The sequence below is a fragment of the Nesoenas mayeri genome, assembly GCF_963082525.1.
Source record: "Nesoenas mayeri genome assembly, chromosome: 21".
Classification (NCBI taxonomy): Eukaryota; Metazoa; Chordata; class Aves; order Columbiformes; family Columbidae; genus Nesoenas; species Nesoenas mayeri.
The window spans coordinates 2033431-2051024 of NC_137571.1; the positions used below are offsets into that span (position 1 = coordinate 2033431).

The following is a 17594-nucleotide window of genomic DNA, read 5'->3' on the forward strand; positions in this document are numbered from 1 at the left end:
TTGCCTCTTCAAGTCAGCACTGGGAACTCTGCTCGTGATCACAGGTTCCTGGTCAACAACCTCACAGAGTTGGTGAATTAATTCTTTTTTGTCATTGAAAAGATTCTGGGACCACAGAAGTCCAGAAATACAGAACGGAAGAGTTTCTGCCTGGTGTGGTTGAAGCTTTTCTGTGTAAAAGAGAAAAACTTGTTGTATAGACAAATTTGCATGTTAATAATGAGTTTTGTGGAACCGTCGTCCTGTAATCCCCCAGAACAGTCATGCGTGAAACTTATTTTCTCAGAGTTATTCTGCTCCTGCCAAATAAGAGCGTCTTGTAGGCATTTTCCTCTGGTGATGTGGAGGCCCGTGCGCCGCTGGGATTTTAATACTGTGGCCTCAAGGTGTATTCGTATTTCTGTTGAAAGACACTGATGTCACGCTGCTGCTTCTGAGCTATAGAAATAATGTCTTAACCGTTTCAGTGTGTTCCAGTCTTTGAACTCCACTTCTTTATCATCCACAAAATACCTGGCGAGGTAATTGATCAAAACTATATGGTTGGAATCCATATCCTGATCCTTATTTCTCCTTGGGTGTGTTTATCTGGGTTTCTAATTACCTGGCACTTGCAGGTCTTGGGGAAGGAGGCCCCAAAAGGTTAAGTTTAGAGTTTACCTATTTCTATTTTCACATTATTATTATTTTCCTTCCACGTGCTACCAGAACGTGCCGTGAGGATGTGGCAGTGCCAGTGTCTTGCTTCCAAACATCGCTGCCAAAAAGCGTCTCTGCTGCTCCCCAGTCCCAGCTCTGATCTGATTCCTTTATCACAGCGCTGGCACTTCTGTGAATTTATTTAATACCTTGAAACATCAGAAAATGAACGTGGTAACATCCAATTAAACACCTTTCTAGCATTACAGTTCTCATGGGGCTGCAGCTCAAAGATACAAGTTATTAATGCTGATTCATGTGAAGGATTTGGATGTCTGCAACAGGGAGTCCCAGAGCCAGCAGCCAAACCGGTGACTTTATGGAACGTGTGTTGTGCAAGTGTATTTCATTTCAAAAAGGACTTAAAAGAGCTTACTCGAGTAGAATTGGAGCCAACGATACCGCACTGCAAGGAGAAAAAAAGCAGCTATTAGGAGGCAGTCAAGGGGCTGCTTGCAAAACACACCAAGGGAGAAAAAGCAGCCAAATACTTGTTTAGTCGGTATTAAAAACAAAAAGTTCCAAATTATTAGAGCAGCTCCAGAAGACCTTTTCTGTAGAAGCAGTGAGGAAAGAGACCTCTGGGAGCTTGTGAAAGGATGGAACGGAGATGACCGGCCTCAGCGGCAAAGTCTGCACCTATCCAATAATAAAGGAACGTGGATAGGAAAGCTGGGAAGGGAAAATCTCTGTAAGGCGTTTGTTTTGCTGGGACTTGAAGTGACAAGTATAACCAGGGGTCTGAGGAGAATCCGCTGCCTGGGATACGGACACAAAGGACTGAAGCGTGGGGGCAATGTGTGGATCCTACATAGTGCACTATATACGGCTGAAGAGAGGCTATAGAATGGGCAAAGAAATGGATTGATGCTCATTTTTAAACACACAAAGCAAAAAAAAAAACAAACCAAACCCCACCCCCGTGCAGGTGTGTGTGTCCTGCACCTCTTCTCCCAGGAAAAGGATGCTTTTCCTTTGTTAAAACACCCGCTTGAGCTTCATCCAGCAGGAACATCTAGAAAGTTGCTTTGGGAAGACTCCTCATCCTTTCCACCTGCCCTTGTGGAGCCTGGCGCAGCTTCCACTCCATGCCTTCCCCTCCGCGCTCCCCCGGCGCCGCGGGGTGGCTGTGCCGCTGTTCGCTTTCCCAACCCGCCTGAACTCGGCGGAACTTTCTAAAAGCCATTTTCAGCGCTGCTGCGGCCTTTGCAGCTCCCTCTCTGGGTAGGTGCTTGTACAGAGAGATCACGGGCAAAAGTTCTAAAGGTTTACTTTGATACTGACTTTTGGGTGGATTTGCGAAAATCTGTTGTTGTAAAAATCAGGTTTATTGTTCCAGTAAGTGGCAGCTGATTCAAAAAAATTAGCCAAGCAGGCCTTCTGCTCAAATTCTCAGCTTCACTGGGGGCGGGAGAGCAGGAGGGCATCGCTTGGGAAAGGGAATGAAGCTCTAGCCTGTAAGTTCACGTTGTCCCATAGTGGGAAGAACGGCCGATGTCAGTGGGTGCAGACGGGATTGCTGAGCAGCAGCAGCAACCAGCAGGAAGTATCCAAATAGCAAAGACTGGTGGAAGATTTCCTGATGTTATCAGATGGAGACGGGTGAAAAGTATTTTGGGGAGGGGGAGCTGGAGATAGGGCAGGAATTCAGATGCATGTGGGGTAACAATGCAGCATGAAAAAAGATGTTTTGATTCCATAGGATCTGAAATTAGAGACAATGGAATGGATAACGCATCGTATCAGTTTCTGTGTGAGATGTGCTTCTGTCAGAATAATACCCCTGCCCTGGCTTTCCCCAGCCTGTTTCCTTTTGGGTTGCCAAGGTTACACCAGGTCACCCACTGGATCTTCAGGACTGTTACAAGATCTGATTAATTAACCCAATTAATGCCTGTGCCCTGTTACCAGGCCCAGAAGAAGCAGAATTCCAACTGTGCCTTCCTCGATGGTCCGGTTAATGCTATGTTGATGGATTTGGACCTGATGCGGCAGTAAGGAAGGAGTAAGGCATCTTTGTGGAGTTCACCTGTGAGAACAGGCTGCCCAGGGTCACAGAATTGTTTAGAGAGGCCTCTCGAGATCATCTCCTTGGCCCCAACCTGCCACTCAAGAAGGATCAGCGAGAGCAGGTTCCCCAGGAGTGTGTCCAGATGGCTTTTGAATATCTCCAAAGGTGGAATATCTTCCACAACCTCTCTGGACAACCTGTCCCAGTGTTTAACAAACCTCATGGTAAAAAGTGTGTTTTGTGTTCAGATGGAATTTGATGGTTTTTTGCCTCCTGTCCTGCTGTGGGCTCCACTGAGAAGAGTCTCACTCCCTCATCTTCATTGTCTCACATTAGATGTTTACACACATTGATGTGTCTTCTGCAGGCTGAACAGTCTCAGCCTTTCCTTGTCAGATAACGCTCCAGTCCCTCCATCATCTTCACGGCCCTTCCCTGGATTCTCTCCAGCAGCTCCACGTCTTTCTTGCAGGTTTGGCCCCACCAGTGCTGATCAAAGGGAAATTTCACCTCCCTCGACATCCTGGCAGCAGATCCCCCACCTCCCTGTGGCCGTGGCTGAGCTCGGCGTCCCTCCCGTGCACAAGCCTCCGGACACCAGTGGGCTGACATCGAGTTTTACTGCACTTTCTAGAGCATCCTTGGTCCAAAACTCGCCACTTTCTGGGTCAAGTTTGCAGCCACCAATGTGCTGCTCCTCCTTTGGCCTCCACTCTGTGAGGATCCTGCGCACACCACGTGCTGCCAGAAAGCACTTGGTCAAGTTCAGAAGTTATTGACTGTGTGAGCCCACACGGGCAGGTCACAGGAACGACCACAAACCACAGACGCAACACAAAGAGCAAATTAATTTCTGTTGCCTCATTAAGTGAGGGATCTCTGAAACAGCACCTGAGGCAGAGGTCACACAACGGAGATGCAGAGCTGCAGAATATCTTGGTGAAGATCAACGAGCCTGCTCGTTTCACCTCTACATGGGGACTCATGTAGGTGCAGTTGACCACACTGCTTTGATCTTTGATCTCATGCTGTCCTGGTTTTGTTAAAAACAGGTTTCTCTTTTAGTGGATTTCCCTGTCAGCTAAAGTCTTCTTACCAACTGCTTTCCTGAAGGCCAGATACATGTTTTGGTAGGCACAGCAATGGAATGTGAGGTCACTGCACCTATAAGGTTGGATGTACATCCCATGAGAGGGGCAAGAGAAGTAGTGAACTGAAACTGACCAACCAAGTATTCTATCCCATTCATGTGATACTTCACAGAAAAGTGGCAGATCACGAGGATTTTCCCTATGGCAACATGAGGAGAGGACCTTGCGAGTTGTCCCTGCAAACCGAGGCCAGTGACAGACTGAATCCAGCTCCGGTTGGCTGCAGAGTCCAGTCCAGGACTTCGGCTGCCGGCTCTGCAGTTGCCGGGACTTTCAAGATTGGTTTTGTATATTTTGTATTATTTTCTCTATTTTTATCAGTAGCATTAGTAAAACATTTTTAATGTTTCCAACTCTCTTCTCTCTGTCCTTCTTTCCCTCCCGATCGCCTGTGCTGAGTGGGAAGGGGGAGAGGGGGTTAACAATACATCTGCCACAGTTTATTGTCACCCCACAATCTAAACCCTCGACACGCCTCTTTCACAGGCCTGTTATCTAAACACAGAGAGAGCTTCTCCTTGTGAAGCACACGAGGCTAAACTACAATTAGTGTGATTTATGTGTTTCTCTAGTCGCTTGAGCATATTTGCAACGCTCTTCCTCGCCGAGCATCCGTTATTCCCACATGAGCCAACCAGATTCACTTGGGAATTGTATCATTTTTTCCCTTGCCCAACCAATTCTACCCCCTTGCCGTCAAGCCATTCCTCTGCCTCTTCTGGAGACACAATCCCGAGCGGGTCTTTCCCCGTTGGAGAGATCACTGTCCAGCTCCTGCTCCTCAGCCCCCTCTGCACTGGGCAGCTTCCACAAGAAACGTTTCCATCTGTTGTGGTCACAGCTCCCGTTGGGTTCCTGAGTGGGCCCTGGGAAACCACAACTCGGGCTTAACGAACATTTGGAACTGGCCTGTGCCAGCCCAGGAGACACCAGGGAGCAAAGTATAGAAATACAAGGCTAAATATTAATCTGTGCCCGTGAGGTGACGCAGCCGAACTGGGGCGCCCTGGATGTGGTTTTATATGGGGTTCTTACACCCTTCAAGTGCTCATGTACAACACGGTTTGACTGATCACTAATGCTCACAGTACTGATTACTGAGCATAGCAAGACTTTGCAAAACTACTGTATTTGTGTGATTCTTTTCCAGATGATGCTGGGAATTCCAGGGCCTGACCCAGAATCTCCTTTATCCTCCGTGGGCAGCTCTGAGCCCCCAAGTCCTTATTTCCAGGGCTGGGCTGCCCTTTAGTTTGTTTTACTGGAGCATGAACGATACCAAAGTCTCCGGTAAAATTCCACCATCTCATCAAATTGCAGTGAACTAATGTATATGTTAACAATTTAACACACTTTCCTCTAGTGCTGGTGGATATAATACCTAGGGAAGGGAACGTCCATAACATCAGTCCCTGTATCTTCACACCAGAGCATCAGGAGAGGATTGATGGCGTTTCTAGTGCTGGATCACAGCACTCCTGAGTTTGGGCAGCGGGCAGCTCAGCTCTTTGGTGTCTGTTTGCGGCGAAGCCTTTTGACCCTCGATCTCAATTCGGCTCCTCCGTTAGTCAGCAGAGAGGGGCAGGACGTGCGCCCTTTCCCCGAAGCGATGCACAGAGAAGGCTCTTCCCGCCGTGTTGCAATCGCACGCCCCGGATTGGCTGCAGACGGGATTTTAGAAGCCGTTCCGTCAGGTTTGTGTCACCAGGTGGTATCACCTTGTGCACGTAGCGCTTAAATCACATCAGGTTATGGACTAGGGAAAGAGCAGGACACAGAAAACCAGAGGAATACCGAGGAAGCAGCGCCTCAGGATGCACTAACCCCATGTGTGACAGTTGTGACTAAGTTTTGTAAACTATATCCAAGATTCTTACCTTATCTTGAGGCTTTGCAGGTTGTATACAAAAAGAGAACTGAAAGTTAGTCCTCAGTTAGTCCTATCTTATCTTGAAAGGATAGGATGTGCTGAGAATGCACATCTAAGAAATCCAAGAATTTTACACGATTTCACAATGAAAATAGGAATAGCGCGCATGTGCAGTGACAAAAGGTGAAAAGTACAGGGGTGAAGAAGACTCCTTACTTCATCCTGAAGACCCCCTGAACGGCCACCAGAGGACACCGCACGCTTAGAGTAGTTCCGAGGTGTTGCAACTGATATTGTGAAATCGTTGTGTAATCTGATGAATATGCAATACGTACGTTGTAACCCTAATGAATATGTATGTAACCAAATTGTATAAATGTAGTGGAGTTCGAATCAGTGGTTGAAGCCAGATTTGGGTGCGAACCCCTGGTTTCCCAGCGCTGAAATAAAAGCACCGCATATAACTACGCCCGTGGTTATGTGTCTCGTTTGCTAACATTTTGGCGACCCAGATGGGACCTCGTGGGCACTGCTGAGGCGGATCGCGTCTGGATCCCGCTCCGGCTAGCACCGAGGTATTCTTGGGGAGCGCATCGGACGCGACCGACCCTCCGCTGCTCTCGACGGACCTCTGGTTGGTAAGACGGTGCTTTTATTATTATTTGGGTACCCACATCTGGTTCCTGAATCCTGGTAGCCTGCCGGTCAGACGCGGCGAACGCCACGCTCGGTGGGGCATGGAGCTCCCGATCGGTAAAGCCTATCGGTGCCGTCCGTCAGACGGAGGGAAACCTCTGCAGGTTCGGCATTTGGTCTGGTTCCTGAATCCTGGTTACTGAATTTATTCCAGTGTGGTTCCTGAATCCTGGTTTCTGAATTTGTTCTGGTCTGGTTCCTGTATTGGTTCCTGTGTTGGTTCCTGTATTTGTTCCTGTATTTGTTCTGGTTCTTGTATTTGTTTCTGTACTTGTTCTGGTCTGGTTTGGTTCCTGTATTTGTGTTTGTTTGTTGATATGTCCAATGCAAACATATCACCGTTAAATTGCTTACTGAAACATTAGAAGGAGGCTGGGTTTGGACAGTTTATGCATAAAAAGAAGTGTAATTGTGATCTGTTTGCATATTTGAACTCGGTTTTCAGTTTGCGTGTCTGCGCTCAGTATTTGAGTTTGTATGTTTATATTTGGTACCAAAATAATTTGTTTGGGGAAATAATTACAAAATAAGAACCGGTTCCGTTACTAAAGTGCCACCTTGCTCCCCCTTCAGATGCATCTGTACACATGAGAGTAAATTGAGTTATCTGTATTGCAGTTAGTGTTGTTCTGTGGGCAGACTGATCTGGATCTAAAATTAATGTCAGGGATTGATGCTTAATATGCTGTTTATTGACATCTGTAAGAAGTTACAAGAGGCAGGAGCTGAGGGATGTAGCTATTGCTCAGCTAACTGGAATTACATATAAGGGCACAGTCGGCCCGGTCCGGCGCCGTTTGACCGGCACACCCACCGCACCGCCCGCCAGCGCCGCCCCCGCTCCCGCCCTTCCGCAGCTCCCCCGGGCCGCCAGGGGGCGCCGCAGCGCTGCCGGCGGCGGGAAGGGCGGAAGGAAGCGCGGGGAGCGGCCATGGCGCTGCCCGGCGACCTGTGGGCAGAGCTGCCGGCCGAGAAGCGCATCTTCTGCTCCGTGCTGCTCTTCTCCTGGGCCGTCTACCTCTGGGAGGCGTTCCTGGCGCACCGGCAGGTCGGGCCGGCGCGGGCTGTGCGGGGCCGGGGGGCTCGGGGGCGGCCGGGCCCTGTCGCTGCGGCGGGGTTTGCGGTTCGAGGCCCGGCTGCGGGGGAAGGGCCCGCCCGGGGGGTCCTGGAGGGGCTGGACAGTGCAGAGAAGCCGCTAAGTTAATGTAGACTGTGGTTAAGTTACAAAAGAAGTACCCACCATGAACCAATTGGCGTGATAAATGCTCCCTGACCACCTGCAAAACGAGATCTTTTTCAAGTTTTAGATCTTTCTGGAAAAGAGGGAGACTGAAAATGAATTAAATACATTGTTTAGCAGCAGAGAGCTTAGTTTGTATTTAACTAATCATTAATAGACGTCAGTTAGAAACTAAGCAATTATAACTAACATCAATTACTTCTTAGTATAGATGCATGTCAAAATTTTCAAAGACGTTATTTCAGACACATTAAGAGGAAGTTAATGCACCCGAAACCAGAAGGTGCTCTATAGTGCAAAGACTCCGCGAGCGCCGTCTGAAAACCTAGAAAGAAAAGCAGAGCAACTTTTTGTTCTTTGGCAGATCATCAAAGTTAAAGTGGCTCCGGTTCACATCTAATTTTATGGAAAAAAGTCTGTTACTGTGGTTGACGTGTTTTTAAGGCCTTTTATTTTGATTGCTATTCAGCTTCCAATTTGTAAATCCCTCTGAATTTCTTCATTTCAGCTTGTTATCCTGAAAAATAAAAATGAGTGTCCAAATAGTTCACACATAGGTCATGGTTGGATTTGATGATCCTGAGGGTCTCTTCCAACTGCAGTATTTGTTATTTTGTGTTGCTTTTTTCTGTCTGTTTGTTTCAACTCTCCGTGGTGGCCCATGGGATCACCTTACGTGTCGCTTTTACATGTTATTTATCTCCTCAAAATGTCAGATATAGACTGGAAGTTTCTTTTCCAATTTTCCAGAGGCGGGTGTACAGAACGACAACACATGTGCCGCAGGAATTGGGGCAGATCATGGATTCGGAAACGTTTGAAAAGTCTCGTCTGTACCAGCTGGACAAAAGCACCTTCAGCTTTTGGTCAGGCCTGTATTCCGAGGTCGAGGGCACCGTAAGTACCGGAGCTGCTCTTGCCTTCATACAATACTTTTCACTAGAATTATTTTTAATTGTTGCAAATATGGACCTTTTTCTGTATTCGAAGGGATGCAGCCGCTTTCATTTTTAGATAAAATTGAAGTCGAAGGTAGAAAGAAAAACCTGTGGGAACGGGAAGAGCACTAAAAGGTCAGTTATGAAAACAGGAGTGCAAAATACTGTTGAAAAATGAAGCTATTCTGCAACTGCGGGTTCGTGGTCCTGCCTGCCGGAGGGGTTGGACCAGGTGATCTTTAAAGGTCCTTTCCAACCCAAACCACTCTGTGATTTTGCCCGTGTAGGAAAAGCACAGCCTTCGCTTGCTCTCTAATCTCATTTCTTCTTTGTGGCTCCATTAATATAAGATTTTCTTAGAGCTAAATTATCTACAGCTGTATTTTCTTCCTGATACCCTTGCAGCAGGGTTTCTTCGTTGGGGTAAAGTTTTACATCTTGGTGCTTGGTGCTTCATTCTTTGCAGGATTTTCCTGGACTTTCGTAGAGTTTCCATGATGGATTTGATGTTAAAGTTGCAAAATTTGTGGCCGAACGTTGAGGTCCCATTTGGAATTATGTAAGGGAGGTGTAGTGGTGGAGTCACCATTCCTGGAGGGGTTTAAAAGATGTGTAAATGTGGCATTTAAAGACCTGATTTAGGCCGGATTTGATAGTGTTGGGTTAATGATTGGACACAGTGACCTTAAAGGTCTCTTCTAACCTAAATGATTCCACAATTCTGTTCCACAATCCCCTGATGTTTAGGCCACGTGCAGCTCTTTCTTCATGTGTACGTGATGATGAGTTATTGCTCCGTTCTGTGGTGCTGAGCTGTGTCTGGCTCAGAATTCACCCTGGGATCATCAGATTCCAGCCGAGCGAAGAAAAAACTTTCCCTGTTCACCTCAGCAGGTCCTTATCACGCTGACATTTCAGCAGAATAAGACGAATCTGTTTCATGTTGCCTTTGTGGTTTTGTTTTCAAGATGATTCTCCTCTGCGGGGGAATTCCTTTTCTCTGGAATCTCTCTGGTCGGATCTCTGGTCGTGCTGGGTTTGGACCAGAATATGAGGTAAGGAGTCTTGACATTTTAGTGAAGATTTGGTCCATGAGCTATATAATGATAATACTTTTTAATTTTAAGCTTGCATTTACTTAAAGTGAGATTTAGCTACAGGTACAATAGAGTAAAAAGAATTTTCTGGTGAACAGAATGATTGCGTGAGTCTGAGAACTGATAACAGCATATGACTTTTAAATTAGCCAACTAATTAAAACAGCCTTGTTTGTTAAAAACATATGAGAGTCAAAACTACTTGAGTCAAAGGGTTTTAGGGGCTTTTACTTTGCGTGTTGTCTTTTTACTAAACCTACATGTGATCTTCCTGCACAGTAAAAGGGTAAGAAGTTTGAGATTTATTTTTGTGGTTGTTTAGATCGTTCAGTCGTTGGTATTTCTGCTGCTCGCGACGCTCTTCAGTGCGGTGACCGGTCTCCCATGGAGTTTGTATAACACGTTTATCATAGAAGAGAAGCACGGCTTCAATCAACAGGTATCGTAGATCGCGCTTACACTGACCTAACCTATCAGCCTTAATTAAAATAGAGAATTCAGCTCTTTTTTCGTACTCATGTACTCACTCAACATCAGCCCTGGCTCTCTGAATGTCTCTCACCACTTTAGTTTAATCTGTTCCAGTATCATCGAGATCAGATTTTCCTTTTGGGAGAGGAACCTCAATCTGGGACACATTGGCCATTTCATGCCAGATCATAAGACTTGTTTTCTGCTTTTGAACCCAGTCTACAGTTTCATCTTCCAGTTTTTATGGAGGCAGGAAGACTGAGCTTGACCCAAAGAAGCAGGATCAGTTTGTTTCGAAACTCGTTATATTCCTGGTATATTTTTAAACTGATATTTCTTATTCCTTTTTATAAAACAAGCAAGACAATAAATGAGGAGAAGCAGCGCTGATGCAGTTTGTACCCTCTCTCAATCATATTTAAAAGAGAAGCGCGTAGCTCCCAACCCAGCCCGTAGTATTTTGGTTCACGTCAGTTATTTAGTGGTGGACATTTTGATCCTGCTCCAGTCTTTGGGAAGCAAATCTGAAGATTGCACTAGTCATAAGCCTTGTAGCCAGCTCAGAACTCCTTCTTTTATACTCTGGTTAGCTCTCTAGTCTTATAAAAAAACCCCTGTGCTTCTAAAAACACAGGTGTCACTTTCAACAATCACTTTTTTCTCTCACCAGCAAGTAGATACTTGTCAGAATGATGGTGCACGTGGCCGTTCATATCCCAGGCGGCTCTGAGCCGTGGTCCTGGAGATCTCCTTCCCTTCTTGGTGCCAGATCTGCAAGCTCTATTTCCGAGACACAAAAGTCTGTTGACTGACGGTATCGAGATTGTAAAGCGCTAGAATTAGAGCAGATGGATGGAGAGCTTGATTTGATCAGGCCTTGATCAAGTCCTATCTCTATGCAGAGAGTCAAACACTTAACTTAGCAGCTTGAGCTTCTTTAAAAGTGTCTTTCAAGAGCTTACAGAATCCACGTGGTTTCTCTGTGCGCTTCAGAGGGGAAGGAGGATTCTGGGTGTAGCCTCTGAACATTTTCCCTGTGGGGCAGAGCTCTCTGGGTGCTTCAGTCATTGCGCCTCATCAGATGCAAAAAGGAAGACTTAGCGCTGACTCCTGTGAGCGTTTGGTGCTTTATTGAGCCACCTGTGTGGCATCTTTTATGAGGTTTATTTCGCTGCGCTCGTCCTCATGCCAAGAACTGGAGGCTGAGTCCAGCTCCCATCCAAACTTTGAGGTACCACGTGTCTTAGAACAGAGTCAAGTCTCCGTCTTTCATTTCAGACTAACGGGCTGGGTCCTTTTGTGAACGAGCCAAATTCACACCTGGTACTGGCCTAGAGTTTGGAATTTCTAGCGGTGGTTCTCAGTCTTCAGATGGACTCGTTCTTCCACCGGAGCAGCTTGTTGAAAACCAAGATTTGTCCTGAAGTCATATCTGCTGTAGAAAGCAGGAAGGAGTTGGTCAAAGATGAGACGCCGTTGGATTTTAGAGCTCTGCTCCTAGATTGTGAAAGAGCTATTAAAGTTATGCTAATTTTAAAACCTAAGACACTTACCTGAGTAGTAACTGCTTGTCAGTGGAAGCTTGGAGTAAAACGCCCAATATGTATCTGAAGGTCTTTAATATGACTTCTTTATATTTCCAGTTGAGACAATCAGCTTAGTGGTAACTAAAAGTTAAGATGAATGGAGGCAGCTGTTTAAAGACAAAAATACTTTACGGTAGCTACGCTTCCTCAAGAGTTTCCTATGCTCTAAAAATCCTGTAATGTCAAGGATACAGACTGGTAAAGGAATTAAGGGACAGATATGCTTAAATTTTTATTTCTTCCTTTAATGAAGTGTATATGTGAACATAAAATAAGGGTTTGGGTCAGATCTTACCAAGGAAAAGTGCATCCGATTTGGCGTGGGGTCCGTGTGGCTGTGGAGCCACAGCTCCCAGGAGAGCTGGTGAAAAAGCTTCTTCCACCTTTATTTAACAGGCCCCGATTTCAATCACGTCGGTCTTGCTGGTTTGGGATTCATCTTATTTTGTTTCTGCACATCCGCTGAAGGGCTCAGTTCACGAACCGCCGCGGCACATCGATATTTACGCTGAAAATACACCCATCTCCTTTCTTTGCAGACACTGGGGTTCTTTCTTAAGGACGCCATCAAGAAGTTTGTTGTCACTCAGTGTATCCTGTTGCCAGTGACATCCCTTCTGCTTTACATTATTAAAATAGGAGGAGACTATTTCTTTATCTACGCCTGGCTCTTCACATTAGTTGTTTCCTTGGTGAGTATGAGAAAATTGGGTTTTCTCCAAATTCAAGGCGCTTTAGAATAGATGCCGGAAATCCAGCCCTATGTGCTGATGGGTTTTGCTTTTTCTTAGATACAGAAAGGGCACAAGTTCAACTGCCAAGGCAGAATGTGCTTTGGTCAAGAACATTTCATGCAGATTCTGATCAGTGCTTCTCAAAGAATTGTTCTTTTTCTTTCTTAAATCATCATTCAGCATTTGAGCTACTGCTCCGTCCATCTAGTGCAGTCTTGTGACTTGCAAAATGGGGGAAATATTAGTGTCTCATGTGATATCTGGCTCATATTTTTAAGTCTTTAGTCTTAAAGGCTTTAAAGACTGAGTTTTCATAGAAGGATTAAGCTAAAATTTTAAAAGAACTGGTAGTTTCAGGATTGAAAGAAAAGACAGGATTTTCTGAAAGTGAAGAACGTTTTCCGTAGCTTCCTTTAGCCCAGTCATTGACGACTTTTATTCTTGCCATCTTTTCTTTAAAAGAATATCTGTATTTAATATCTGTATGTGTTTGCAGGTGCTCGTTACAATCTACGCAGACTATATTGCACCTTTATTTGATAAATTCATCCCACTTCCCGAGGGAGAGCTCAAGCAACAAATTGAAACCATGGCCAAGAGCATCGACTTCCCATTGACCAAGGTGTATGTTGTTGAAGGTGGGATGTTTTTTAATAAAAAGACTTTGTCGTTTTGAATTTGTGGCTTTTTAGCTTTGATTGTGAGTGCTGTACTAGGGCTGTTGTTTATATTCCTCAGCTATTATAATATTGTCGAAATATTGTAATAAATTGCTGAAGGTTCCCATTACCACGCTGCAGCTTGGCTTGTGAGGGAAAAACGGATATTTTTGGGTCCTAAGGAGTTCATGCAGCTCATACAAATACCTTCAACTTGAAGTATCTTTATCTTTTGCTGCAAAAACCAGAGCAATCCCATCCCACCGGCGGGGAGCAGTGGACGAGTGGCTGCGTGGTCCTTGGTTGCCAGCTGAGGTTAAACCACAACACAAACCAACATAATTTTGAGGAACTGCTTGATATCTGTAGTTCATCTTCTGCTTACCTGTTGCCAACTTCTCCATCCATATCTCTTTTGAATCATCTTTGCTGGCACATTGAAAGAATTGTTCATTTGGGGACCTTGAGAATTGCTTTGGAAGGATCTGTTCTATGTAATATTGCTTGTGATTATTCAGGTCATGGTCTTTAATGTCAATTTTCCCCATCAGGTTCCAAGCGTTCTTCTCATAGCAATGCTTATTTTTATGGATTCTTCAAGAATAAGCGGATAGTTCTCTTCGACACCCTTCTGGAAGATTATTCTGCATTGAACAAAGAGCCAGCAGAAGGGGAAGATGGTGAGAATGAAGAGACAAAGTCTAAAACCAAAGTGAGTTTTTCTTGCTTTTTCATCATGTTATTTACATTAACTCCTTGGTGAGATATTCTCTTGTGTTTGCTGAATGTATCGAAGATCCTGAGCGAGTTGCTAAAAGCCAAATCCTAACGATTTCAACACCAAAGTGTCCCTGAGCTCCTAATTGGAATTTCTGGAGCTCTGTGGGTGGTGCAGATGGCACCAAAGTGACGTAGAAACCCACTGGTTGGAGGGAACAACCCAGGAAAAAACAAACTAATTGGTAAGAAAAGTATTCAGTTGCGTTCATTCATGCCTGATGCTACTTCTGCTTCGTTATTCCCTCAGAATAAGAAACAGGGATGTAAAAATGAAGAAGTTCTGGCTGTGCTTGGTCACGAATTGGGTCATTGGAAACTGGGTCACACTGTCAAAAACATCATCATTAGCCAGGTGAGTTGTGATGAACTGCTGGTCTGTTTACTCCATAATGTTTTTATCTTCATCAATAACGTTGTTTCCCTTCTCTAGATGAATTCCTTCCTCTGCTTCTTCTTGTTTGCCGTGTTAATTGGTCGGAAGGAACTCTTTGCTGCATTTGGGTTCTATGATACTCAGCCCACCCTGATAGGCTTGATGATTATTTTCCAGTTCATTTTTTCACCTTACAACGAGGTAAATTATTTTCAAGACGTATCATACTATTTAAAAAAAGTGGGAAGGGAGATAGAGTCATATTTACTGATATTGTAAGGGACGTACAGGCAGCTGAATTGTAAAATAATTTTGAATACGTTTCTGTCCACAGGTTCTCTCGTTTTGTTTGACTGTATTAAGCCGACGATTCGAGTTCCAAGCAGATGCATTCGCCAAAGAGCTTGGGAAGGCTAAAGACCTGTATTCTGCTTTGATCAAGCTAAACAAAGATAATTTAGGATTCCCTGTCTCTGACTGGATCTTTTCCATGTGGCATTACTCCCATCCGCCCCTCCTGGAGAGACTTCAGGCCTTGAAAGACGCGAAACAGGAGTGACGGGAGTCGTTGATTCACCAATAGCGCTTCCATCTTCAGAGCAAAGTCCAGAGCTGCTTTTAAATTTCTTTTTTAAAATGGGTGATGCCAGTTAAGTGCGATGGTAACAGCACCGCAGAGCTGAGAACCCTGAATTAAATTATCAGTTACCTTTTTTTCTTTTTTAACAGAAACAAAACTGTGGAACTTAATTTAGAAAAAGTACCAGGTGAGGACCTTCCCCACACACACACACTGGGTTTTATCTCCATATCATAGTATAGACTTGAAAAGGGAGGAAAACAAAAGTACAGCCTTCAAAGCACCTATTTCTTCAGTTTGCTTTTGATCCTTTTCCCGTCCTCCGCGTTCTGTGACACTTCCCCGTCTCAACCTTCTTCACAACGAAGAGGGTTTGAGCGACGTGATTTCCTGTAGAACAACATTTGTACTCGCCAGTCCCTGGTTTTGTGTTTTCAAAAAGCTGAATGCAAGTACAGGCCTTTCTTCTGGATTCGTGTCTGTCGTCATTGAGAAAGCTACTTAATAAAACCTCCTTGGCTACATTTTTGGCGTATGTGGAAGTGTCTGGTTGCTCAGACAGTGAATCAGAGCCAAACTTTCATTCAGAGGGGGTTTGTCCTCCTTCCATTAATACGAATCCTGGATACTTAGAAAATATTCCTCATCATTGCTCTGATGTAACCAGCCCAAGACACAGTTTGTTCATATATATTAGTGAAGGGCAAACAAAATAGTTGTGGAAATGGCTTCTGCATTGATTATTTCAGATTTTTTTTATGAAAGGTGGAATTAAATTTACTTTTGCTGTCATACAAGTGTATATGTGCCATAGAAATGTTCTGAACTGAATGCACATCATGTCAAAATCAGATTTTTATATCTGCAGTAAATTAAAAAGTTGTGCTGGCTCTGTACAAAGAGACGTCGAAGTGAATTCTCATTGTTCCAGATGTCAGAGTAAGTTACTGTCAGATGAAATTTGCTTTTCTGGTGACAGGGAAAAATGCCTTATAAAGATGATGGGCATGATGTCTCAGGTGCAACAAGACACAAGATGTTGCTGGAAGTCCTTTGTATGCCTTATTCTAATTGTATTTATACCCTGGTGAATATGAAGTTAAGCTACAGATATGGAATTAGGTGGCAGTTTTACAAATATTTGTCATTCTAACCACATTTAATAAATGGCCCTTAAAAAAAAAAACCAACAAACTAGTGTTAACTCAAATCTGTCAATTCAGAAGAGTAAATGAATGTGTCACGTTTCGAGTTTGAGATGTTGGTTGATGTAAACCTATGGAAAATATGTTAAATGTGCTCTGAGAAACCTAATGGGCATGACAAACGGTTAAAACAGACTCAATAATTATTTTTGTGTCTACTACAACACAAACAAAAGGAGAGTATAATAATGAAGGAAGCACGAAATATTTGAAACTCCTTGTGTTGCAGGTGAAGACAGTATTGTTTTTGGAACTGCCTGTCACTTCCTTTTCTTCCCTGTCACTGTTGGGGGTTGGTGTCTGCAGTTCTCCCAGCTGGATTTCATCATCGAAGGGTTCAGCGCTGGTTCCAGTTTGCTCCAGTCGCTTCTCAGCACGTGCCTTGTTGACCTTCTGCTTGTGAAGACGCCTGGAACGCATCAGCTCCGCGTCGCAGCCCCGCGATCTCCTGTGCGTCGTGAGAACGGTTGAAATCAAACCTCAATCCTGTGCAGCTGCCGCCGCCCCAAGGATCTAAATCCTCCTCCAGTGTCTGCGCAGGCACAGGACCAGCCTGGTGACACCGTCTACTAGGATGAGCCACCTGTCCCTTCTTGTTAGTGACCAGTTTTGAGGAGAGAGGCAAGAAAAATAGCAAGAGTGGGTTTTTCTGGAACCTTTAGCTAATAATTCAACGCAAGGGAACCTGAGCAGAACATTTATGAGCACGTTTGCTGATGACACCAAGCTGGGAGGAGTGGTGACACTGGAAGCTGTGCTGCCATCAGAGACCTGGACAGGATGGAGAGCTGGGCAGGGAAAAATTGAATGAAATAGAACAAGGGCAAGTGTAGAGTCTTGAATCTGGGCAGGAACAACCCCAGGTTCCAGTGTAAGTTGGGGAATGACCTATTAGAGAGCAGCGTAGGGGAAAGGGACCTGGGGGTCCTGGGGACAGCAGGGTGACCATGAGCCAGCACTGGGCCCTTGTGGCCAGGAAGCCAATGGGACCTGGGGTGGGTTAGAAGGGGGTGGTCAGTAGGTCAGAGAGGTTCTCCTGCCCCTCTGCTCTGCCCTGGGGAGACCACACCTGGAATCTTGTGTCCAGCTGTGGCCCCTCAGTTCCAGCAGGACAGGGAACTGCTGCAGAGAGTCCAGCGCAGCCACCAAGATGCTGGAGGGAGTGGAGCATCTCCCGTGTGAGGAAAGGCTGAGGGAGCTGGGGCTCTGGAGCTGGACAAGAGGACACTGAGGGGGGACTCATTCCTGGGGATCAATATGGAAAGGGGCAGTGTCAGGAGGATGGAGCCAGGCTCTGCTGGTGACAACCAGGGACAGGACAAGGGGCAGTGGGTGCAAACTGGAACACAGGAGGTTCCACTTGAAGATGAGAAGAAACTTGTTGGGGTGAGGGTGGCAGAGCCTGGCCCAGGCTGCCCAGGGGGTTGTGGAGTCTCCTTCTGTGCAGACATTCCAACCCGCCTGGTTCCTGTGTAACCTCATCTGGGTGTTCCTGCTCCATGGG

General features: G+C 45.4%; 1 protein-coding gene across 1 annotated transcript; it reads left to right on the top strand.

Moving 5' to 3' along the window:
* Positions 1 to 7358: 7358 nt before the first annotated feature.
* Positions 7359 to 15964, top strand: ZMPSTE24 (zinc metallopeptidase STE24; the record flags this gene model as incomplete). Its single annotated transcript, XM_080357682.1, has 10 exons — positions 7359 to 7475; positions 8418 to 8564; positions 9574 to 9660; positions 10025 to 10141; positions 12299 to 12451; positions 12990 to 13131; positions 13704 to 13864; positions 14180 to 14284; positions 14363 to 14506; positions 14640 to 15964. The coding sequence occupies 10 exons, from the start codon at positions 7359 to 7361 to the stop codon at positions 14862 to 14864; spliced, it is 1398 nt and encodes a 465-aa protein (XP_080213808.1). The 3' UTR covers positions 14865 to 15964.
* Between the last annotated feature and the right edge of the window lie 1630 nt (positions 15965 to 17594).